At 38.7% G+C, this 27,500-nt stretch overlaps 1 protein-coding gene across 1 annotated transcript in view; it reads right to left on the reverse strand.

Annotated features, from left to right (window-relative positions):
* Positions 1-27,500, reverse strand: part of LOC133638626 (ciliary neurotrophic factor receptor subunit alpha-like) — a 322,030-nt gene that overhangs the window by 84,043 nt on the left and 210,487 nt on the right. The window contains exon 5 of the mRNA XM_062031417.1: positions 17,742-17,905. Within this exon, the coding sequence (XP_061887401.1) occupies positions 17,742-17,905 (164 nt within the window). The remainder of the gene's footprint in view (positions 1-17,741; positions 17,906-27,500) is intronic.

The raw sequence follows: 27,500 nt of genomic DNA on the forward strand, positions 1-27,500 counted from the left end.
CGTTTGATTTAATGTGAACAGTTTCATTAATCCACTGTGATTAGGCTAAATGTGAAGCTCTTGGAAACATCCATAAATTAGCCACAGCTGTGTATAAAGCGCAAGGTTAAAAAGGTACACAGCTTACAGGAGAAGTCATTGAGCGTGGTCTTTGTACCCCTCCTCATACAGCCTTCCACTACCACCATAAGTGGTAGTGGATTTCCGTTCCACATGGCAGCTGTTTGCTTTTTTGATGGCAAGGTCGATTGTCTTTATCTGTGGGGCTGCGTTTTGTGCCATTTGTTCTTTCTTCTCAATGACAAAGGTGAGTCCATAACGTGCTAAATGGTCAACTGAATGACTGTGTGAGCCCGTTTGATTTAATGTGAACAGTCTCATTGATCCACTGTGATTAGGCTAAATGTGAAGCTCTTGGAAACATCCATAAATTAGCCACAGCTGTGTATAAAGCGCAAGGTTCAAAAGGTACACAGCTTACAGGAGAAGTCATTGAGCGTGGTCTTTGTACCCCTCCTCATCCAGTCTTCCACTACCACCATAAGTGGTAGTGGATTTCCTTTCCACATGGCAACTGTTTGCTTTTTTGATGGCCAGGTCGATTGTCTTTAGCTGTGGGGCTGCGTTTTGTGCCATTTGGTCTTTCTTCTCAATGACAAAGGTGAGTCCATAACGTGCTAAATGGTCAACTGAATGACTGTGTGAGCCCGTTTGATTTAATGTGAACAGTTTCATTGATCCACTGTAATTAGGCTAAATGTGAAGCTCTTGGAAACATCCATAAATTAGCCACAGCTGTGTACAAAGCGCAAGGTTCAAAAGGTACACAGCTTACAGGAGAAGTCATTGAGCGTGGTCTTTGTACCCCTCCTCATCCAGTCTTCCACTACCACCATAACTGGTAGTGGATTTCCTTTCCACATGGCAGCTGTTTGCTTTTTTGATGGCCAGGTCGATTGTCTTTAGCTGTAGGGCTGCGTTTTGTGCCATTTGTTCTTTCTTCTCAATGACAAAGGTGAGTCCATAACGTGCTAAATGGTCAACTGAATGACTGTGTGAGCCCGTTTGATTTAATGTGAACAGTTTCATTGATCCACTGTGATTAGGCTAAATGTGAAGCTCTTAGAAACATCCATAAATTAGCCACAGCTGTGTATAAAGCACAAGGTTCAAAAGGTACACAGCTTACAGGAGAAGTCATTGAACGTGGTCTTTGTACCCCTCCTCATCCAGTCTTCCACTACCACCATAAGTGGTAGTGGATTTCCGTTCCACATGGCAGCTGTTTGCTTTTTTGATGGCCAGGTCGATTGTCTTTAGCTGTGGGGCTGCGTTTAGTGCCCTTCGTTCTTTCTTCTCCATGACAAGGGTGAGTCCATAACGTGCTAAATGGTCAACTGAATGACTGTGTGAGCCCGTTTGATTTAATGTGAACAGTTTCATTGATCCACTGTGATTAGGCTAAATGTGAAGCTCTTAGAAACATCCATAAATTAGCCACAGCTGTGTATAAAGCGCGAGGTTCAAAAGGTACACAGCTTACAGGAGAAGTCATTGAGCGTGGTCTTTGTACCCCTCCTCATCCAGTCTTCCACTACCACCATAAGTGGTAGTGTATTTCCTTTCCACATGGCAGCTGTTTGCTTTTTTGATGGCCAGGTCGATTGTCTTTAGCTGTGGGGCTGCGTTTTGTGCCATTCGCTCTTTCTTCTCCATGACAAGGGTGAGTCCATAACGTGCTAAATGGTCAACTGAATGACTGTGTGAGCACGTTTGACTTCATGTGAACAGTTTCATTGGCCCACTGTGACGAAGCTAAATTTTGTAGCGGCATGTGAAGCTCTTAGAAACATCCATAAATTAGCCACAGCTGTGTATAAAGCGCAAGGTTCAAAGGTACACAGCTTATAGTACGTACATGATGATATACCACTTCTTTAGCCAGCAAACTAGCTGTGACTGTTATTGACAAAATCCCTATTCATATTGGATCATGACAGACATGTTTGTGGTATAGCACATGGGAGTACGACTACCATAATTTCCGAGCCATAGAGCGGGCCTAATTATAAGTCACACCCACCTAATTTTTGTACAAATTCTATTTTGGCTGCAGGTGTACACATTGAAACATGAAATACTTACACAGGCGCTTGTGTTCATTTACAAATGTAACAAAAGACAGTGCCTGTAACGCGACATACAGTAGCCTACAGGAGAAGTCATTGAGCGAGGTCTTTGTACCCCTCCTCACCCAGCCTTCCGTGGCCCGGTAGTGGTAGTGGCATTCCGTTCCACGTGACAGCTGTCTGCTTTTTTGATGGCCAGGTCGATTGTCTTTAGCTGTGGGGCTGTGTTTTGTGCCATTCGTTCTTCCGTCTCCATGACGAGGGTGAGTCCATAATTGTCATGTCTGTGTGATCATGTTTTGTTTTTGTCATGTTCGATTTTGTTTTTGGACTCTTTGTGCACTTTTGTTTGTTTTGTCACCATAGCAACCCATTATTTTTTCACCTGTCATGTCACGCACCTGTTTCACGTTTTGAGTAACGCACCTGTTTGCACTGGTCATGTGACTGCTATTTAAGCCGGTCTGTTTCTGTTGTTCGTGGTGGTGAAATTATCTATCCATCCATGCTACTGCTACCCATGATATTCCTGTCTGCCATAGTTTTCATGCTGTTCCATGCCAAGCAAGTTTTTGTTTATTGTTCATAGTTTCTGCTTTTGTGCAAGTTTTGTTTCATTAGTCAAGTTTGTTCTCCGCCATTGTGCGCGCCTTTTTGTTTGCTTTGTTTGTTAGTGTTTTAATAAATCATGTACTTACATTCACGTCTTGCCCGCGCCAACTTTCCGTTGCATTCCGGGAAAACACAACAACCCATAGTCCACGTATTGACAGGATGTCGCCACCACGAGCAACAGAAACAGACCGGCTTAAATAGCAGTGACATGATCAGTGAAAACAGGTGCGTGACTCAAAACGGGAAGCAGGTGCGTGACATGACAGGTGACAACTAATGGGTTGCTATGGTGACAAAACAAACAAAAGTGCACAAAGAGTCCAAAAACAAAATCGAACAAGACACAAACAAAACATGATCACACAGACATGACAAGAATGTGCTTAATGGTCAACTGAACAGTTTCATTGGTCCACGGGAATGAGACAAACATGTTTGGCAGCATGTGAAGCTCTTAGAAACATCCATAAATTAGCCACGTCTTTGTATAAGGTTCAAATGTATGCAGCTTATAGTACGTTGATGACGATATACCACTTCTTTAGCCAGCAAACTAGCTGTGACTGTTATTGACAACATTCCTATTGAAACATGACAGATATATTTGTGGCAAAACCTTACTGATTTGATTGTACACTTATTTCATGAGATGAGAACATTTCCTACACCAGGGGTCGGCAACCCGCGGCTCCGGAGCCGCATGCGGCTCCTTGACCACTCTGATGCGGCTCAGCTACATACATGCCGACCCCCCCGATTTTCCCAGGATATTTATGGATCTCAGTGTCCCTCATAGATTACTCCCAGGGAAAAATAATCCTATTTACACTGTAATTACTAAATAAAGGGCGTGCCTTAATTGCACTGCAGTAATTGTCCTCTATAGCATTTACATACAGCGTGCCAGTCCAGCCACATGTTGCATGTTGTTATTACTTGCACACACAGGAGACAGCAAAGCATACTTACTCATCAGCCACACAGCTTACACTGACGGTAGCCGTATCAAACAACTTTAACATTGTTACGTTACAAATATGCGCCACACTGTGAACCCACACCAAAAAAGAATGAAAAACACATTTCTGGAGAACATCCCACCGTAACACAACATAAACACAACACAACCATTACCCAGAATCCCATGCAGCCCTAACTCTTCCGGTCTACATTATACACCCCCGCTACCACCAAATCCCCCTACACATCAACCCCCCCTCTCCGTGCGTTGGTTGAGCGGAAGAGTTAGGGCTGCATGGGATTCTGGGTATTGGTACCGTCAGTGTAAGATGTGTGGCTGCTGAGTTAGTACGCCTTGCTGTCACTTACGTGAGCAAGCTGAAATTGCATTCTACGTGTGGTCGAGCAGGTACACTGTTAGGGCAGACTGTAGAGGGCGCCAAATGCAGTGTCATCGCGCTCTGATATTCGGGAGTCTCCCGGGAAAAATGAGAGGGTTGGCAAGTATGACGCTATCAAGCGCCATTCATTCAAAACTCACGGGCTGCACTAACATGAAATTTCCACATTAAAGTGCGTGCCGGTGCGTGTGTCGGAGACCCCTGGTTAACATAGCACAAAGTGTTTAAGCTTTGTATGCGGTGTTTTTCATTTTAAATTTTAACATTTTTTTTGTGGCTCCCATTACTTTCTTTAATTTGTGAAACTTGCCAAAGTGGCTCTTTGAGTGGTAAAGGTTGCCGACCCCTGCACTACACAGATCGACTCTTTTTGTCTTCTGCTTGCATCCACAAACTTCTTCCTATTGCACCTTTCTCACTCCTCAATGAGCCATTCATTCATCACCCTGTAATGTGAAACACCTTCTGACTGATAGCCTCTAAAAATGCCCTTTCAAAGTCGCCTCTTGTGCTATTTATCTGTTGCTGGCACCTGTTCCTCAATATATTTTATCACTATCTCTTCCTTGCGCACATTTCTTTCATTTATCTCCATACCTCTGCCTGCGCACGATCCATTACTCACTCTCAGTTTTGCACGACCTATCCCATCACATCTTTCCCCGAGTATAATAAGCACTTGTTTTAATTGCGCATCGCCCGTGCGTATAAATCAAACCCAGAGTTTCGTTAATGTTTATCATTTCTGTAAGTACTTTTCAGTTGAAATGTTTCTCCTTCTGAGGTATATCAGCTCCAAAACCTTTGCATTGACTTTGTTATGGAGGATTCTTCATCCCTTCAGTATCAGGGCCTTGTTGCTTCGTCGATGGATGCTTTCCAGCTCAATCACACCGCCGCCATCACTTCTGACAACGTTATACGTGAAAGCCATTCTCACCTAGCTGTCTGCCATGCAAGAGGAAATTGGTGTCGACAAAGCTTTTATTGGCTTGATTTACAAGAACCCGAGCTGGAATAGGCGGCTATCAAATAACATGTATGATAAGTAACATGGTGGTCAAAAGTGTACATACACTTGTAAAGAACATCATGTCGTGGCTGTCTGGAGTTTACAATCATTTCTAAAAGTCTTATTTTTTTGTGATAGAGTGATTGGAGCACATACTTGTTGGTCATAAAAAACATTCATGAAGTTTGGTTCTTTTATGAATTAATTATGAGTCTACTGAAAATATGAGGGTCAAAAGTATACATACAGCAATGTTAAAGGCCTACTGAAATGACATTTTTTTATTCAAACGGGGATAGCACATGTGTCATACTTGATCATTTCGCGATATTGCCATATTTTTGCTGAAAGGATTTAGTAGAGAACATCGACGATAAAGTTCGCAACTTTTGGTCGCTGATAAAAAAAAAGCCTTGCCTGTACCGGAAGTAGCGTGACGTCACAGGTTGAAAGGCTCCTCACATTTCCCCATTGTTTACATCAGCAGCTAGATATATTCGGATCGAGAAAGCGACGATTACCCCATTAATTTGAGCCAGGATGAAAGATTCGTGGATGAGGAACGGGAGAGTGAAGGACTAGAGTGCAGTGCAGGATGTATCTTTTTTCGCCTTGCCCCTACCGGAAGGAGCGTGACGTAGTCAGCTGAACATTTCCGCAAAGTTCCCTATTGTTTACAGTGATGGCAGCCAGAAGTGAGAGCGATTCGGACCGAGAAAGCGACAATTTCCCCATGAATTTGAGCGAGGATGAAAGATTTGTGGATGAGGAACGTTGGAGTGCAGTTCAAGACATATCTTTTTTCGCTCTGACCGTAACTTAGGTACAAGCTGGCTCATTGGAATCCACACTTTCTCCTTTTTTCTATTGTGGATCACGGATTTGTATTTTAAACCACCTCGGATACTATATCCTCTTGAAAATGAGAGTCGAGAACGCGAAATGGACATTCACAGTGACTTTTATCTCCACGACAATACATCGGTGAAGCTCTTTAGCTACGGAGCTAACGTGATAGCATCGGGCTTAAATGCAGATAGAAACAAAATAAATAAACCCCTGACTGGAAGGATAGACAGAAGATCAACAATACTATTAAACCATGGACATGTAACTACACGGTTAATGCTTTCCAGCCTGGCGAAGCTTAACAATGCTGTTGCTAATGACGCCATTGAAGCTAACTTAGCAACGGGACCTCACAGAGCTATGCTAAAAACATTAGCTATCCACCTACGCCAGCCCTCATCTGCTCATCAACACCCGTGCTCACCTGCGTTCCAGCGATCGACGGAGCGACGAAGGACTTCACCCGATCATAGATGCGGTCGGCGGCCCGGAGACGGAGGAAGACAAGGTGAGGTCGCCGGCTAGCGCGTCTGCTATCCCTCTCAAAGTCCTCCTGGTTGTGTTGCTGCAGCCATCCGCTAATACACCGATCCCACCTACAACTTACTTCTTTGCAGTCTTCATTGTTCATTAAACAAATTGCAAAAGATTCACCAACACAGATGTCCAGAATACTGTGGAATTATGAGATGAAAACAGAGCTTTTTGTATTGGATTAAATGGGGTCCGAATACTTCCGTTTCAACCATCGACGTCACGCGCATACGTCATCATACATAGACGTTTTCAAGCGGAAGTTTAGCGGGAAATTTAAAATTGCACTTTATAAGTTAACCCGGCCGTATTGGCATGTGTTGCAATGTTAAGATTTCATCATTGATATATAAACTATCAGACTGCGTGGTCGCTAGTAGTGGCTTTCAGTAGGCCTTTAATATTTGCTTACATGTCCCTTGGCAAGTTTACCTGCAATAAGGCGCTTTTGGTAGCCATCCACAAGCTTCTGCTTGAATTTTTGACCACTCCTCTTGACGAAATTGGTGCAGTTCAGCTAAATGTGTTGGTCCGGAGGTTGGGTCTTGGGCGCAGTTGGGGGGGCCACATTTCCAAATACAGTATATGTTATTTAGACACTCTTATCACATCATAATTTTGTATATATAGCATAAACATAATGGGAATAAAGTTTGAAGGATATTTTGAAGACAAAACATTACTAAAAGTCCCAGTTGTACAGTCGTGTACATGTAACTACACGGTTAAAAATTAAGAGCCTGGTAAGGCTTAACAATGCGGTAGCTAACGACGCTAAGGCTAATTTAGCAACTTAGCAACCGGACCTCACAGAACTATGATAAAAACATTAGCGCTCCACCTACGCCAGCCAGCCCTCATCTGCTCATCAACACCCGTGCTCACCTGCGTTCCAGCGATCGACGGCGCGACAAAGGACTTCATCCGTGGGTTTGGCGGCAAGCATCGGCTAGGCGTAGTAAGTAGTCCTTGTTGTGTTGCTGTAAGTATTGTACTTAGCCGCTAATACACCGATCGATCCCACCTACAACGTTCTTCTTTGCAGCCTCCATTGTTCATTAAACAAATTGCAAAAGATTCACCAACACAGATGTCCACAATACTGTGGAATTTTGTCGAAGAAAACAAGAGGTTTCTGTATCGGGTCGATGGGGTACAACCACTTCCGTGGATTTGGTGACGTCACGCGCATAAATCATATCCAAAGGAGTTTTTCAACCGGAAGTGTGGCGGGAAATTTAAAATGTCACTTTATAAGTTAACCCGGCCGTATTGGCATGTGTTGCAATGTTAAGATGTCATCATTGATATATAAACTATCAGACTGCGTGGTCGCTAGTAGTGGCTTTCAGTAGGCCTTTAAACTTGCACAAACAGCACACTGGGTTGTTATCATTTAATTTCATCTACCACTTAATAATCTATCTCTTAAGCAGACTTTCCATAGGGCTAAGAATAAAAGCAACACCTAATAAAAGTCCAGACAGGCTCAGTATTTTCCACTTCTAACTGCTCCGAAAAGTAAAAACCTCTGCCTTTTTGTCCAAGATGGCCACAAAAAAAGAGGACGAGCTGTCATTGACTGTATTTATGTCATTTTCTAATCAGGTACTCTGGACCAATCCAAACATTGACAAAGGTTTTGGAATTTTGGAAGTTACGCATCACTTCTCTTAAGGACTGACTGGCGCTGGAGTGCGAGTGTCAGCTTGAATCATGACTCCAGACCACAACATCGGATTTTTCCGGGGTTTTCATTCATAACGGCTGCAAGGGGGATGTAACTTAGAGGTGAAAAGGGAAAACTGCTTTTAACATCAGCGATTTTGGGCTGGTTGTAGGACAGAGGTGCAGGTTTGTGTTTGCCAAACAACACAACATACACAACCTGGTAAGAAACCTGGCTTTTTATTATATTTATCATAGAAGATGTGGCCCACTGTGAATTATTGTTGAAAAATAATCATTAAGAGAATATTACACGTGCAACATCGTTACAATTGGAAGTTACATGTTAGGATCCGCTGCTCAGATCACAGTTTGTTTACTTTTTAGTGTCACATGTGTTTTCAGCACCTTGTGTTTATCTCTATTTAGTCTTTGCCCTAGCCTCACTCGGCCTGGCTTGCTAATTTGCTTATATGCAACAGTTAACGACACTTCGATTCCTGCTAGCTTTCACGCTATGCTATATTTACTTGCTAGCTCCCACGCTAGTCCCTTTGTTTTTGTCTTCCGTGCTATGAGCACGTTTTTGTTTTTCCTGTCTGATTTATTTGCTTTAATAAATCATTTTCCTACCTGCACGCTGTGTCCGAAGCCGTCTGCATCCCTGGGAGAACAACCACGCACCACGATGCAACCAGGTCGTCACAGTATTTTCCAGACAAAAAATGATTTTCAAGGTAAAAGTTGATTTTCAAGACAAAAATGATTTTCAAGGTAAAAGTTGATTTTCAAGACAAAAATGATTTTCAAGGTAAAAGTTGATTTTCAAGACAAAAAATGATTTTCAAGGTAAAAGTTGATTTTCAAGACAAAAAATGTTTTTCAAGGTAAAAGTTGATTTGCAAGACAAAAAAATGATTTTCAAGGTAAAAGTTGATTTTCAAGACAAAAAATTATTTTCAAGGTAAAAGTTGATTTTCAAGACAAAAATGATTTTCAAGGTAAAAGTTGATTTTCAAGACAAAAATGATTTTCAAGGTAAAAGTTGATTTTCAAGACAAAAAATGATTTTCAAGGTAAAAGTTGATTTTCAAGACAAAGAATGATTTTCAAGGTAAAAGTTGATTTTCAAGACAAAAAAATGGTTTTCAAGGTAAAAGTTGATTTTCAAGACAAAGAATGATTTTCAAGGTAAAAGTTGATTTTCAAGACAAAAAATGATTTTCAAGGTAAAAGTTGATTTTCAAGAGAAAAATGATTTTCAAGGTAAAAGTTGATTTTCAAGACAAAAAATTATTTTCAAGGTAAAAGTTGATTTTCAAGACAAAAAATGATTTTCAAGGTAAAAGTTGATTTTCAAGAAAAAGAATGATTTTCAAGGTAAAAGTTGATTTTCAAGACAAAAAATGATTTTCAAGGTAAAAGTTGATTTTCATGACAAAAAATGATTTTCAAGGTAAAAGTTGATTTTCAAGACAAAAAATTATTTTCAAGGTAAAAGTTGATTTTCAAGACAAAAATGATTTTCAAGGTAAAAGTTGATTTTCAAGACAAAGAATGATTTTCAAGGTAAAAGTTGATTTTCGAGACAAAAAATGATTTTCAAGGTAAAAGTTGATTTTCATGAGAAAAAATGATTTTCAAGGTAAAAGTTGATTTTCAAGACAAAAAATGCTTTTCAAGGTAAAAGTTGATTTTCAAGACAAAAAATGATTTTCAAGGTAAAAGTTGATTTTCAAGACAAATAATGATTTTCAAGGTAAAAGTTGATCTTCAAGACAAAAAATGATTTTCAAGGTAAAAGTTGATTTTCAAGACAAAGAATGATTTTCAAGTTAAAAGTTGATTTTCAAGACAAAAAATGATTTTCAAGGTAAAAGTTGATTTTCAAGACAAAAAATGATTTTCAAGGTAAAAGTTGATTTTCAAGACAAAAAATGATTTTCAAGGTAAAAGTTGATTTTCATGACAAAAAATGATTTTCAAGACAAAAAATGATTTTAAGAAGACCATTTTTAATGTTTTTTTTTCGCTTTTTAACATGTAAAAATTGCCTTGTTTTTGTTGGCGAGCAAGGCAGCTAACGGGAGGAATCAATTCTACCTCTAAATCATTTTAAAATGCATTCATAAACCGTCAACAATACTTCATTTACATTCTGCAACCTGTATAATAACCAAGATGTTAAGTTAGTTAAAGTTAAAGTACCAATTATTGTCACACACACACACTAGATGTGGCGAAATTATTCTCTGCATTTTACCCATCACCCTTGATCACCCCCCTGGGAGGTGAGGGGAGCAGTGAGCAGCAGGTTAATTATGGGTAAGCGTGCCATGTATGTCGAAATAGCTTGGATTTAAAATGCCACAATTTGCAGCTTGGAGTCACTTTCACCTCACTCTCTCGGCTTGCGTCCGCTCCAACGTCTCACTCTTCCTCACTGCCGGCTTCTAGAAGCAGTACTTCATCCTCCATATATTCAGATTCAAAAAGATAAGGTTGTGAATCCTCATTTGTCCCAAAAAAATATTGTCCACACGGTTTGTTACCGAGTCTGGAAAACACACACGCGTTTTGTATCCGGAAAGGGTTGTTGCCAGAAGTCACACGTGCGTTGCTATGGAAACGGAAATAAGTGTGCTGAAGAATTAGTTCCGGCAATGATTAAAATGATCAAAATACTGTAAATATTGTAATTATTACGTATTGTTATGAATGAGTTTTTTATTACATTATATAAAGACTTGCAGTGTGTATATTGTACATATTGTTATGAAGGTGTCTGTTACTACATTATATATATATACTTGCCGTGTGTATGTTGTACATATTACATTTTGTTATGAAGGTGTCTGTTACTACATTATATATATACTTGCAGTGAATATATTGTACATATTACATATTGTTATGAAGGTGTCTGTTACTACATGATATATATACTTGCAGTGTGTATATTGTACATATTACATATTGTTATGAAGGTGTCTGTTACTACATTATATATATACTTGCAGTGTGTATATTGTACATATTACATATTGTTATGAAGGTGTCTGTTACTACATTATATATATACTTGCAGTGTGTATATTGTACATATTACATATTGTTATGAAGGTGTCTGTTACTACATTATATATATACTTGCAGTGTGTATATTGTACATATTATATATTGTTATGAAGGTGTCTGTTACTACATTATATATATACTTGCAGTTTGTATATTGTACATATTGTTATGAAGGTGTCTGTTACTACATTATATAAATACTTGCAGTGTGTATATTGTACATATTACATATTGTTATGAAGGTGTCTGTTACTACAATATATATATACTTGCAGTGTGTATATTGTACATATTACATATTGTTATGAAGGTGTCTGTTACTACATTATATATATACTTGCAGTGTGTATATTGTACATATTACATATTGTTATGAAGGTGTCTGTTACTACATGATATATATACTTGCAGTGTGTATATTGTACATATTACATATTGTTATGAAGGTGTCTGTTACTACATGATATATATACTTGCAGTGTGTATATTGTACATATTACATATTGTTTTGAAGGTGTCTGTTACTACATGATATATATACTTGCAGTGTGTATATTGTACATATTACATATTGTTATGAAGGTGTCTGTTACTACATGATATATATACTTGCCGTGTGTATATTGTACATATTACATATTGTTATGAAGGTGTCTGTTACTACATTATATATATACTTGCAGTGTGTGTATTGTACATATTACATATTGTTATGAAGGTGTCTGTTACTACATTATATATATACTTGCAGTGTTTATATTGTACATATTACATATTGTTATGAAGGTGTCTGTTACTACATTATATATATACTTGCAGTGTGTATATTGTACATATTACATATTGTTATGAAGGTGTCTGTTACTACATTATATATATACTTGCAGTGTGTATATTGTACATATTACATATTGTTATGAAGGTGTCTGTTACTACATTATATATATACTTAGTGTGTATATTGTACATATTACATATTGTTATGAAGGTGTCTGTTACTACATTATATATATACTTGCAGTGTGTATATTGTACATATTGTTATGAAGGTGTCTGTTACTACATTATATATATACTTGCAGTGTGTATATTGTACATATTACATATTGTTTTGAAGGTGTCTGTTAATAAATTATATATATACTTGCAGTGTGTATATTGTACATATTACATATTGTTATGAAGGTGTCTGTTACTACATTATATATGTACTTGCCGAGTATATATTGTACATATTACATATTGTTATGAAGGTGTCTGTTACTACATTATATATATACTTGCCGTGTGTATATTGTACATATTGTTATGAAGGTGTCTGTTACTACATTATATATATACTTGCCGTGTGTATATTGTACATATTGTTATGAAGGTGTCTGTTACTACATTATATATATATACTTGCAGTGTGTATATTGTACATATTACATATTGTCATGAAGGTGTCTGTTACTACATTATATATATACTTGCAGTGTGTATATTGTACATATTACATATTGTTATGAAGGTGTCTGTTACTACATTATATATATACTTGCAGTGTGTATATTGTACATATTACATATTGTTATGAAGGTGTCTGTTACTACATTATATATATACTTGCAGTGTGTATATAAAACGTTGATGGAGGGCTTTGAAGTCGTTTATGATCTTTAAAATCCCCCCCAAAAAAAGACATGTGTGTTCTTGTCTCTCATGATTGTGAACAAAATTCCCCCCAAAAAGTGCAGTTCCCATTTAAAAAGGCTTCTCTGTATTTTGCTGTTTTACACCACTGAGAACAACAAGCAGCATTTCCCTCAGTAGATTAAAAAGGGAACGTGTATGGCTTCTGTTAATGCATGTATAAATAATCAATGGCAACAACCTTTATCAACAGATATCCTGGTTGGATGATAGCAACTTATTGATCCGGCGCAGCAATGAACTCACTTGGACAAGAACATCCTCCAACAACAGACAACATTTTAGCTGCAACACATCCCTGAAGCAAATACTGTGTTGCACTCCAAATGTACAAGAACAAGCTTCTGGAACCAGTGAGGAGCTTTCTTGGAAAGACCGTATCTTCCGGACCATAGGGCGCACCGGATTATAAGGTGCACTGCCGATGAGCGGGTCTATTCAGGTCTTTTTTCATACAAAAGGCGCACCGGATTATAAGGAGTCATATTATTATGATTATTTTCTAAATGTAAAAGACTTCCTTGTGGTCTACATAACATGTGATGGTGGTTTTTTGCTCAAAATGTTGCAGATGCGCCGTTTTGTGGGCGGTCTTATTTACGTGCCTCCACTTGGACAGCGTCTTCTCCCCGTCATCTTTGTTGTAGCGGTGTAGCGTGCAAGGACGGGAGTGGAAGAAGTGTCAAAAAGATGGCGCTAACTGTTTTAATGATATTCAGACTTTACTTCAATCCATTACGGAGCAGCATCTCCTCATTCGTGGCTCACTAGTGCAACAACAACACCCGCAATGTGTCCCGTGAAAAAAAAACGTCTGACCGGAACTCTCTAATAACTAAAGTTCTTTAGGTGAATAATGTAAACTCACTACACCGGTATGTTTTAGTGCAGGGGTCACCAACGCAGTGCCCGCGGGCACCAGGTAGCCCGTAAGGACCAGATGAGTAGCTCGCCGGCCTGTTCTAAAAATAGCTCAAATAGCAGCACTTACCAGCCTCTATTTTTTCAATTTTATGTATTTACTAGCAAGCTGGTCTCGCTTTGCCCGACATTTTTAATTCTAAGAGAGACAAAACTCAAATAGAATTTGAAAATCCAAGAAAATATTTTAAAGACTTGGTCTTCACTTGTTTAAATAAATTCATAATTTTTTTTACTTTGCTTCTTATAACTTTCAGAAAGACAATTTTAGAGAAAAAAATACAACCTTAAAAATGATTTTAGGATTTTTAAACACATATACCTTTTTACCTTTTTAAATTCATTCCTCTTCTTTCCTGACAATTTAAATCAATGTTCAAGTAAAAAAAAAAAAAAAGTATTGTAAAGAATAATAAATATATTTTTTAATTTAATTCTTTATTTTAGCTTCTGTTTTTTCGACGAAGAATATTTGTGAAATATTTCTTCAAACTTGTGATTAAAATTCAAAAAAAATATTCTGGCAAATATAGAAAATCTGTAGAATCAAATTTAAATCTTATTTCAAAGTCTTTTGAATTTATTTTAAAATTTTTGTTCTGGAAAATCTAGAAGAAATAATGATTTGTCTTTGTTAGAAATATAGCTTGGTCCAATTTGTTATATATTCTAACAAAGTGTAGATTGGTTTTTAACCTATTTAATCCAAATTCTAAAATTGTCTTAATCAGGAAAAAATACTAATGATGTTCCATAAATTCTTTTTTTAAGTTTTTCTCTTCTTTTTTTCGGTTGAATTTTGAATTTTAAAGAGTCAAAATTGAAGATAAACTATGTTTCAAAATTTGATTGTCATTTTGTTCGTGTTTTCTCTTTTAAACCGTTCAATTAAGTGTACATATCATTAATTATTAATAATAACATAGAGTTAAAGGTAAATTGAGCAAATTGGCTATTTCTGGCAATTTATTTAAGTGTGTATCAAACTGGTAGCCCTTCGCATTAATCAGTACCCAAGAAGTAGCTCTTGCTTTCAAAAAGGTTGGTGACCCCTGTTTTAGTGCTTTCATGGTGAGTTTACTGACAGATATAAGTAAGAACTTTACACTATTTTATATTAGAAATGGCAACAGTGGAGGATGAATGTCACATAACAAGAAGATAGAGACAAAGAAGAAGCTTATCGACTACAGACTTCAAAGGCGGAGGCACGCACATTTTCAGGACTTATGCAGATCCCAAATACACATCAGCAGGTACCAGAAAGTAAGAAAAGTTACTTTTGCATAATATTGCGAAACAAAGCGCCAGATAATATGTCTTACCTTATACACACACCATAATAATACTCCTATGTTGAAGCACAGTACAATCCATCAAGCGGTGTGGCTTCATAGCTTACCAAAGTCCTACTAAAACATTTTGATAGATTTTTGAGCGCCGTGTGTAATGTTTTATATTTTCAATGGAACATATAAAATGTTGGTGTTGTTTGCATGAGTCATATTGCAGTCTACACCTATCTCTTATGTGTGACTGCCATCTACCGGTCACACTTGTCATTTCACCACATACCAAATAAAATAGCTTTGTGGTCAGTAAGCACAACCAAAAGTATTCCGTACATTAGGCACACCGGGTTATAAAGCGCACTGTCCATTTTTTAGATAATGAAAGGATTTTAAGTGCGTCTTATAGTCAGAAAAATACGGTAGTTTAATGAATTGCTTGAGCAAGAGTAGGTATTCAAATAAAATAGCTTTGTGGTCGGTAAGCGCGACCAAAAGTATTCCATACATTAGGCGCACCGGGTTATAAAGCGCACTGTTGAGTTTTGAGAAAATTAAAGGATTTTAAGTGCGCCTTATAGTTCGAAAAATACGGTAGTTTAATGAATTGCTTGAGCAAGAGTAGGTATTCGAATAAAATAGCTTTGTGGTCGGTAAGCGCGACCAAAAGTATTCCATACATTAGGCGCACCGGGTTATAAAGCGCACTGTCGAGTTTTGAGAAAATTAAAGGATTTTAAGTGCATCTTATAGTCCAAAAAATACGGTAGTTTAATCAATTGCTTGAGCAAGAGTAGGTATTCAAATAAAATAGCTTCATGGTCGGTAAGCACAACCAAAATTATTCCGAACATTAGGCGCACCGGGTTATAAGGCGCACTGTCCATTTTGTTTAGAAAATGAAAGGATTTTAAGTGAGTCTTATAGTCCAAAAAATACGGTAGTTTAATCAATTGCTTGAGCAAGAGTAGGTATTCAAATAAAATAGCTTCGTGGTCGGTAAGCGCGACCAAAAGTATTCCGTACATTAGGCGCACCGGGTTATAAAGCGCACTGTCCAGTTTTGAGAAAATGAAAGGATTTTAAGTGCGCCTTATAGTCCAAAAAATATGGTAGTTTAATCAATTGCTTGAGCAAGAGTAAGTATTCAAATAAAATAGCTTTGTGGTCAGTAAGCACGACCAAAATCATTCCGTACATTAGGCGCACCGGGTTATAAAGCGCACTGTCCATTTTTTAGATAATGAAAGGATTTTAAGTGCGTCTTATAGTCCAAAAAATATGGTAGTTCAAACAATTGCTTGAGCAAGAGTAGGTATTCAAATAAAATAGCTTTGTGGTCGGTAAGCACGACCAAAATTATTCCGTACATTAGGCTCACCGGGTTATAAAGTGCACTGTCCAGTTTTGAGAAAATGAAAGGATTTTAAGTGCGCCTTATAGTTCGAAAAATACGTTAGTTTAATCATTTGCTTGAGCAAGAGTAGGTATTCAAATAAAATAACTTCATGGTCAGTAAGCACAACCAAAAGTATTCCGAATATTAGGCGCACCGGGTTATAAGGCGCACTGTCCATTTTTTAGATAATGAAAGGATTTTAACTGCGTGTTATAGTCGGAAAAATACGGTAGTTTAATCAATTGCTTGAGCAAGAGTAGGTATTCAAATAAAATAGCTTCATGGTCGGTAAGCACAACCAAAATTATTCCGTACATTAGGCACACCGGGTTATAAGGCGCACTGTCCATTTTGTTTAGAAAATGAAAGGATTTTAAGTGCGCCTTATAGTTCGAAAAATACGGTAGTTTAATTAATTGCTTGAGCAAGAAGAGGTATTCAAATAAAATAGCTTCATGGTCGGTAAGCACGACCAAAATCATTAGGCTCACCGGGTTATAAGGCACACTGTTGATTTTTGAGAAAATGAAAATATTTTAAGTGCGTCTTATAGTCCGAAAAATACGGTAGTTTAATGAATTGCTTGAGCAAGAGTAGGTATTTAAATAAAATAGCTTTGTGGTCGGTAAGCGCGACCAAAAGTATTCCGTACATTAGGCGCACCGGGTTATAAAGCGCACTGTCGAGTTTTGAGAAAATGAAAAGATTTTAAGTGCGTCATATAGTCCGAATAACACGGCAAGTGGACTTACTTTCTTGCTGCTGTGAGGTCGGAGGCAGTAAACGTGTTGAAAGGTAACAACAGGGGGACCAAAAGTGTGCAGGAAAGACAAAGTAAAAGAAAATGTTTACCCCTTGCATTGGTACGAGTGTGCATGTGAGAGCGACTGCAACCCAAGTGCTTGAAATAACAGCGATGCAAACCAATGACATGCATGATAATAACGCTGCAGAACTTTCCTCCTTTGGTGGGCACACATGCTTCTACTATATGGACGCCTCAGGGAAGAAAGCCCACCCTCCCAAACAAGAGACGGACAGAAACACACACCCAAGCTTCTGTTAGGGATGAATCCCATCCAATGGAAGTGTAGAGCTGATCAGGTTGGGTCTGATCAGTTATTTGACACCGAGTAAGTGTCATGTACCTTTGGTGTCGGTGTATCCCTTCTTTGAGGTGGTGGTACTCACATGCTGCCACTGCTCCTTGATGAGAGGCCGGTATCGCAGGAAGTATTTCAGAGGGAAGTTGTCAATGTCCGGCCAGGTGGCAGGACTTTGCCAGGAGACCTCCAACCTTCGAACGTTGAAACGAATCGGGGTGGCCGTCACTCGCTCGGGGGGGTCCGGTTTGACTGGAAGCAGAGACGGAAAATAACAAATCTAAATAATAAAGTCAATATTAACAATATTGGTATCGTTTTCGAGCAGATACGTCACGTCAACGTCATCTGACAGCCTTTGAGAAAGAGATCAATGATGGCGACCAATGAGGCTTAGAAACCTTTAAGAAGGCGGAAGATGACCAATGGAGGTGAAACAAAGCGAGTCCCTGTCGAAGTGTCCCTCGGACACCTCGGCCTTCTTGGACGTATCCTCGCTCATCCATGCGGACTGGACACTGGCCGAGAGTCTGCGGGCTATAGAGCGTTTTCTATTCGGGCTCCGGTACTCTGGAATGCCCTCCCGGTAACAGCTAGAGATGCTAGCTCAGTAGAAGCATTTAAGTCCCATCTTAAAACTCATTTGTATACTCTAGCTTTTAAATAGACCCCCTTTTAGACCAGTTGATCTGCCATTTCTTTTGTACTCTGCCTCCCACTCCTTCGTGGAGCGGGGGTGGGGGTGGGCACAGGTTCGGTGGCCACGGATTTACGAGCTAGCTGTCCAAAGTCAGGACCCGGGGTGGACCACTCGTCTGTGCATCAGTTGGAGACGTCTCTGCGCTGCTGACTTGTCTCCACTCGGGATGGTCTCCTGCTGGCTCCACTATGGACTGGACTCTCACTATTATGTTAGATCCACTATGGACTGGACTCTCACAATATTATGTTAGATCCACTATGGACTGGACTCTCACTATTATGTTAGATCCACTATGGACTGGACTCTCACTATTATGTTAGATCCACTATGGACTGGACTCTCACTATTATGTTAGATCCACTATGGACTGGACTCTCACACTATTATGTTAGATCCACTATGGACTGGACTCTCATACTATTATGTTAGATCCACTATGGACTGGACTCTCACTATGGACTGGACTCTCACTATTATGTTAGATCCACTATGGACTGGACTCTCACTATTATGTTGGATCCACTATGGACTGGACTCTCACAATATTATGTTAGATCCACTATGGACTGGAATCTCACACTATTATGTTAGATCCACTATAGACTGGACTCTCACTATTATGTTAGATCCACTATAGACTGGACTCTCACTATTATGTTAGATCCACTATGGACTGGACTCTCACTATTATGTTAGATCCACTATGGACTGGACTCTCACTATTATGTTAGATGCACTATGGACTGGACTCTCACACTATTATGTTAGATCCACTATGGACTGGACTCTCACTATTATGTTAGATCCACTATAGACTGGACTCTCACTATTATGTTAGATCCACTATGGACTGGACTCTCACACTATAATGTTAAATCCACTATAGACTGGACTCTCACACTATTATGTTAGATCCACTATGGACTGGACTCTCTCTTACTATTATGTTAGATCCACTATGGACTGGAGTCTCACTATTATGTTAGATCCACTATGGACTGGACTCTCACTATTATGTTAGATCCACTATAGACTGGACTCTCACACTATTATGTTAGATCCACTATGGACTGGACTCTCACACTATTATGTTAGATCCACTATGGACTGGATTCTCACACTATTATGTTGGATCCACTATGGACTGGATTCTCACTATTATGTTAGATCCACTATGGACTGGACTCTCACTATTATGTTAGATCCACTATGGACTGGACTCTCACTATTATGTTAGATCCACTATAGACTGGACTCTCACACTATTATGTTAGATCCACTATGGACTGGACTCTCACACTATTATGTTAGATCCACTATGGACTGGACTCTCACACTATTATGTTAGATCCACTATGGACTGGACTCTCACTATTATGTTAGATCCACTATAGACTGGACTCTCACTATTATGTTAGATCCACTATGGACTGGACTCTCACACTATAATGTTAAATCCACTATAGACTGGACTCTCACACTATTATGTTAGATCCACTATGGACTGGACTCTCTCTTACTATTATGTTAGATCCACTATGGACTGGACTCTCGCTATTATGTTAGATCCACTATGGACTGGATTCTCACACTATTATGTTAGATCCACTATGGACTGGACTCTCACACTATTATGTTAGATCCACTATGGACTGGACTCTCACACTATTATGTTAGATCCACTATGGACTGGACTCTCACTATTATGTTAGATCCACTATAGACTGGACTCTCACACTATTATGTTAGATCCACTATGGACTGGACTCTCTCTTACTATTATGTTAGATCCACTATGGACTGGACTCTCTCTTACTATTATGTTAGATCCACTATGGACTGGACTCTCACACAATTATGTTGGATCCACTATGGACTGGACTCTCACACTATTATGTTAGATCCACTATGGACTGGACTCTCACACAATTATGTTGGATCCACTATGGACTGGACTCTCACACTATTATGTTAGATCCACTATAGACTGGACTCTCACTATTATGTTAGATCCACTATGGACTGGACTCTCACTATTATGTTAGATCCACTATGGACTGGACTCTCACTATTATGTTAGATCCACTATAGACTGGACTCTCACACTATTATGTTAGATCCACTATGGACTGGACTCTCACACTATTATGTTAGATCCACTACGGACTGGACTCTCACACTATTATGTTAGTTCCACTATGGACTGGACTCTCACTATTATGTTAGCTCCACTATGGACTGGACTCTCACACTATCATGTTAAATCCACTATGGACTGGACTCTCACATTATTATGTTAGATCCACTATGGACTGGACTCTCACTATTATGTTAGATCCACTTTGGACTGGACTCTCACACTATCATGTTGAATCCACTATGGACTGGACTCTCACTATTATGTTAGATCCACTATGGACTGGACTCTCACACTATCATGTTAGATCCACTATGGACTGGACTCTCACACTATCATGTTAAATCCACTATGGACTGGACTCTCACAATATTGTGCTAGATCCACTCGACGTCCATTGCACCTATCGCCCGGGGCGGGGGTCCTCTCCAAGGTTTCTCATTGTCCCTGATGTGGGATCTGAGCCGAGGATGTCGTTGTGGCTTGTACAGCCCTTTGAGACACTCGTGATTTAGGGCTATATAAGTAAACATTGATTGATTGATTGAGAGTCATTGGGCGTCCGAGGGTTGTTTTGTTGGGTCTGCTCCTGTCTCCCACAGTATATATGTTTGTTTGTTGTGGTTGTTTTACTTTTGTGGCGGTGTATAGAAGTGGCCGGTTGCATCAGCTCTGCTCTTTTTAATGTCTCTAATGTTCTTTGTGTTCTTTGATGTTTCCCACATACTTATGTGTGCTATGGCTATGACTTTTTTTTCTCCTTGGCCTCAGTCTGGACCCCCTCTCCAGGGTCCCAGGCTTAGACTGAAAATTTGTAAACAGCGTTTAGCGGTTTCTCAGCTTTTTTGAAAGGGGCGCGATCCTGTTCTGTCTTCCTGTAATGTTTGTCTGCTCTGAATGGGATCTTAATTTCCCTTCTGGGATTATTAAAGTATTTCTCATTCTGAAAAATTAGGCAGGAATTCCACATTTACGAATATATTCTTGAGTGAATTCCATTCAGTGCCTCCCACAAGATATTGAATAACCTCTTTCTTTGTCGCATCACCCCCATTACGGAGCACACTCGCCGGCCTTTGTATCCACGTCAGGCCTCTTCTGTAGCAGGAAATGGATAGTTGCATTTACAACCTCGGTGCTTGATCAAAGATAGCGTGGGTATAGAAGACCATATGACACCCACATGTAAAACATCCCGCACGCACACCTTCTATTCAGACAAACCAGACGGAACATGACAAAGAGATGGATTCGATCAGAGACGGATAAAAGCAGAAAGGCATCACGGGACGGTTAATCTCATTGTGACCTTCCATAAGTGCAAGTAAATGAGGACAAATATGTCAAAGCTCTTTGTCCTGGTAAGATTCATGCTGCAGTTCATAAAAGAAATGCCGTTCAGCAAGCAAAGCAGGGAGGGATGTGTTTCTATGGATGTGTCCAATGACCATTCATCTGGCCTGAAACCTTGCCCATAAGCCAGCTATTGCATTAGTAATAAGCAGGAGGGGAATGGGGGAACGGTGATAACCTGGAGCCCGGCCAAGCGGAGCGAGCAAACTACACACGGATTTATCACAGCGAGCAGCGGCGGGCGAGCAAAGCGTAATGAAGCGATCGCCAACCCAAGAAAAAACATTATCTCACAATGTAAACGAAGCACTTGTCGTCATTTCTTTTAATCACCAGCACAACAAAGATTGCAAGATCCTTCAGCTACTTGAAAAAGGATTAGACAGTCGTGGTCAAACGTTGACATACTCTTGTGAAGATCATCATGTCAGTGCGGGAATACACCAACACATCACACCTAGGGATGTGCGTATCGATCCTGTGGTATCGATATATCACTATGGACTGGACTCTCATACTATTATGTTAGATCCACTATGGACTGGACTCTCACTATTGATTGGACTCTCACTATTATGTTAGATCCACTATGGACTGGACTCTCTCACTATTATGTTAGATCCACTATGGACTGGACTGTCACTATTATGTTAGATCCACTATGGACTGGACTCTCACTATTATGTTAGATCCACTATGGACTGGACTGTCACTATTATGTTAGATCCACTATGGACTGGACTCTCACTATTATGTTAGATCCACTATGATACTCACACGCTACTCATTTGGCATCACTTTTCTGAAAAAAGTATCGCTATAAACCAAAAAACGGCGTGTGGGGGGTGCAAGCATGACTTTCAGATGTTTTTGATGACTTCCTAATGTGCTGGGACAGCCCTGTACCTGGCAGAGTATAGTATAGTCACGTGACAGGAGACAGCCAATGAGCGTCGTCAACGTGCAACACCCGCACAGCCAGCCGACTGTAGCGATGCAGCCAGGCATATCCAGTGTTGTCCAATTGTTGACTAAAACAGGCATTGCTTATTTATTTTTTAGTAATGTTTACTGAATATTTTTGTTTAAATGATTATCCGAAATTCAAATAATTTCCACACGGGGGAATTTACTGTTAGTTGAAAATTGCTCGAGTATTTAAAACAAGATAAGAAAGAGATACAATTTGGAGATTCTTCATCTTTGCATTACAGTTTTATTTTTTTCCAAGAAAATCCTGAATATATGATTGAATGTGATTTTGGTTTTAATCTGTAACATGATTTCTTACATTTCATATTTCATTAATTGCTAATTATATCACAAACTTTAAAAAATAACTGCAGCTTCTTGTGATTCGGATTTGACAGTTAATTGGAAAGCCCTAATATCTAATTATTATTATACATAATAAAAATGTATTTTTCATATTTATGTTATTTATTTTAATTTTACTTTTATTATATATTGACCATAATAAATGTGGTATGAATGGTCTGTATTTGTCTTGTGATTTGTCTTAAATAATAACAATAGTAATAATATTTTTGACTGACAAAAATTGCCAATAAGAAATTAATGGTATCGGTATCGATAAAAATGCAAGAAAAAGTATCGGTATCGTATCGAATCCTAAATGTGTGGTATCGCCCATCCCTAATCACACCAGTTCTCAAATCCCTACTAACCCACCAGTGCCTCCATGGTAATGCCCCCCTTTATTTGTTATGAATATGCACTAAATTAATTTTGCTTGCAATTTCGTTGTGCAAATGTACAATGACAATAAAGATATATTCTATTCTTTTCTATTCTACCTCAAAGAACTGCTCACCACCAAATCCTCCACACGACACCTCCGCTACGGTCAGACTAACCTCCTCCAACCTCCGAGGACGAAGCTACGAACAATGGAGACCGGGCTTTCTGCTCCGCCGCTCCCAGTGTGGTGGAACGCTCTCCCTGACCACCTGAGGGCACCACAGACTGTGGATGCTTTTAAAAAAGGCTTAAAAACCCTTTGTTTTAAAAAAGTCTTTTTTTTTTAGATATATGCATGCTAGTTCTAGTTTTTATTTTTATTTATTTTTATTATCTTTTTATTTATTTATTTATTTTTATTATTATTTTTTTTTAATACACTGTAACACTTTGAGGTTGTTTGCTCAATGTAAAGTGCTTTTTACAAATAACATATATTATTATTATTAGGGATGTCGATATTATCGGCCAATAAATGCGTTAAAATGTAATATCGGAAATTATCTGTATCATTTTTTTTTATTATCGGTATTGTTTTTTTTTTTGTTTTTTTTTTTTAATTAAATCAACATAAAAAAACACAAGATACACTTACAATTAATGTACCAACCCAAAAAACCTCCCTCCTCATTCACACAAAAGGGTTGTTTCTTTCTGTTATTAATATTCTGGTTCCTACATTATATATCAATATATATCAATACAGTCTGCAAGGGATACAGTCCGTAAGCACACATGATTGTGCGTGCTGCTGCTCCACTAATAGTACTAACCTTTAACAGTTAATGTTACTCATTTTCATTCATTACTAGTTTCTATGTAACTGTTTTTATATTGTTTTACTTTCTTTTTTATTCAAGAAAATGTTTTTAATTTATTTATCTTATTTTATTTTATAATTTTTTTTTAAAAGTACCTTATCTTCACCATACCTGGTTGTCCAAATTAGACATAATAATGTGTTAATTCCACGACTGTATATATCGGTTGATATCGGTATCGGTTGATATCGGTATCGGTAATTAAAGAGTTGGACAATATCGGAATATCGGATATCGGCAAAAAGCCATTATCGGACATCCCTAATTATTATTATTATTATTATGGCTGTCTTGAGTTTACAATATTTATTTTTTTTGTGATGTAGTGATTGGAGCACATACTTGTTGGTCATAAAAACAAATCCATTAAGTTTGCTTCTTTTATGAATTTATTATGGGTCTACTGAAAATGTGAGCTTGAGTTTTTGCCCACAAAATTGGTGCAGTTCAGCTAAATGTGTTGCTTTTCTGACATGGACTTGTTTCTTCAGCATTGTCCACACGTTTAAGTCAGGACTTTGGGAAGGCCATTCTAAAACCTTCATTCTAGCCTGATTCAGCCATTCCTTTTTCACTTTTGAGGTGTGTTTGGGGTCATTGTCCTGTTGGAACACCCAACTGCGCCCAAGACCCAACCTCCGGGCTGATGATTTTAGCTTGTCCTGAAGAATTTGGAGGTAATCCTCCTTTTTCATTGTCCCATTTACTCTCTGTAAAGCACCAGTTCCATTGGCAGCAAAACAGGCCCAGAGCATAATACTACCACCACCATGCTTGACAGTAGGCATGATGTTCCTCCAACCTTTTCTCCTCCAAATATATTGCTGGGTATTGTGGCCAAACAGCTCCATTTTTGTTCCATCTGACCACACATGGACAAAGATAAGACCTTCTGGAGGAAAGTTCTGTGGTCAGGCCTTTAATCCCAGGAACACCAGCAGATGTGCTCACATTTTCAGTACATCCATAATAAATTCATAAACGACTGTACCAACCATTTCACACACACACCATCAAACCGAGAGGTGTGTATTCCATGTTTATGCTACTGAGTGGTGATTACTTTGGCTGAGTGTACCCACAGAGCACTTGAACAAAACATCATCCTGTCATCAAGTATCTCAAAAAAAACAATTATCACTGATAAGCCTGACATAAATGAGTCATTTTAGCCTGCAGGAACTGCGGCCATAGCTGCCAGTTTGCTGTGCCATTCTTTGCCAAAGATAAATAGCCTCAGTCAGTTCATTCACACGCTTGGTGCGGAGAGAATGTAGAGCATGGCTGTGGTGGCTTTGTGCGACCAGGATGCTGAAGTTAAAAACAAAACTCACCACAAAATGCATTAAAAATATCAATTTTAATTAAAGCTGCAAGCAGCGTTGGTCGGGTCCGCATTTTGGCAGGTGCTAGTCCTAGGTGTCCCAATACTTTTGTCCAGTGGTAGTCCTGTGTGAGACCTACATAGAGGTTTGTTTTGTGTCTCTACGATATTCGTACTGGGAGTTAGAGGAAGTTGTGTCTGTGTCTTTTTCCTAGGTGTCGCGGCACAGTGGTTGTTTTCTTTGAAGGCTCGTAAAATCAAAACGGTAGCACGTATCAAAAATCCGTACAGAACGTTTAATCAGAAGGGTTCAATCTCTCTCCTGTAGCAGTTTGAAGCTGAAACGACAAACGCGCTCAGAGGAGATAACGTTTGATGTTTGGTGACCGGTTGTAACAAAAATTTTGTTTTGAAGGAGGAATAGCAAACTTCCTGTTGATTTTTGCTGAAGGATGTCAGTCTATGAAATGTAGGTCTAGGTGAGACCTACATAGAGGTATTTGTTTCATGTCTCTAAGACGTTCCTACCGGAAGTTATAAGCAGTTTTGTCTGAGTTTTCCTCTGAGGAGCAGTTTTTTCTCTGTTTTATTCAAAAATTGCTCTAGAGCGCAATTTTGAGTTTTGGGGTTCGGTTTTTTTTTAGATCGCAATTTCCACCAGTCCCGATGTGTGTGAGAATTTTGGTGAGTTTTGAAGTATTTTAAGGGGGTCAAATTACAGGTCAAAGAGGCAAAAATGAGTTTTTTTTAGTACAATTTTGTCTTGAAGGGGAAATTGCCAACTTCCTGTTGGTTTTTGCCCGAAGATGTACAATTATGAAATGTAGGTCTAAGTATGACCTACATACAGGTCCTAGTGGGAGTTAGAGGCAGTTTGTTTTTGTTTTTTCCTAGGGGGCGCTAGAGCGCAATTTTGATTTTTGGGGTTTGGTTTTTTTTATAAGATGGCAATTTTCGCAGGTCCTGATGTGTGTGTCAAATTTGGTGAGTTTTGAAGCATGTTAAGTGGGTCAAATTGCAGCTCGAAGAGGCGGCCGGTATAAAGGAACCTAATTAGTGGGTGTAACAACCACATGTCGTATTTAGTTGGATGTATTTTACTCTCTCATATTTATATTCCAATGCAATGTAGCAAAATATAGACTCAATAAATAGTCTCAATTTATGAATGATAAAACAGATGTAATATCTTAGCCTGCAGTGCAGGTACTGTAGGTTAGTGCAAGTGTTTAAAGTCATGTTGCACATTGTATTACACTTATTATGAGACTTTTTACTGTGGCACCTTTCACTGGTATCTCTTAAGAGGTCTGACGGAAACCAAATTGTACGTAAAATGAAGAAATGTTACCAGAAGGTACAAAACCCCAAACAAAGTGAAGTTGTCCCGTCGTGTAAATTGGTAAGTAAAAAGAGAATACAATGATTTGCAAATCCTTTTCAACTTATATTCAATTGAATGGACTGCAAAGACAAGATATTTCATGTTCACACTGAGAAACTGATATTTTTTGCAAATATTAGCTCATTTGGAATTTGATGCCTGCAACTTGTTTCAAAAAAGCTGGCACAAGTGGCAAAAGGACTGAAAAAGCTATATTAGCTAAAATAGCTAATATAGACATTTAAATCATGTGTTGTCTTCATTATAACAGTTATATACGACTTTTAAAGTCATTTTGATAGTAGGCTAATATAGCTAGTATAGACACTTACATCATGTGTTGCCTTCATTATAACACTTATAT

Source organism: Entelurus aequoreus, linkage group LG21 (genome assembly GCF_033978785.1).
Source record: "Entelurus aequoreus isolate RoL-2023_Sb linkage group LG21, RoL_Eaeq_v1.1, whole genome shotgun sequence".
Classification (NCBI taxonomy): domain Eukaryota; kingdom Metazoa; phylum Chordata; class Actinopteri; order Syngnathiformes; family Syngnathidae; genus Entelurus; species Entelurus aequoreus.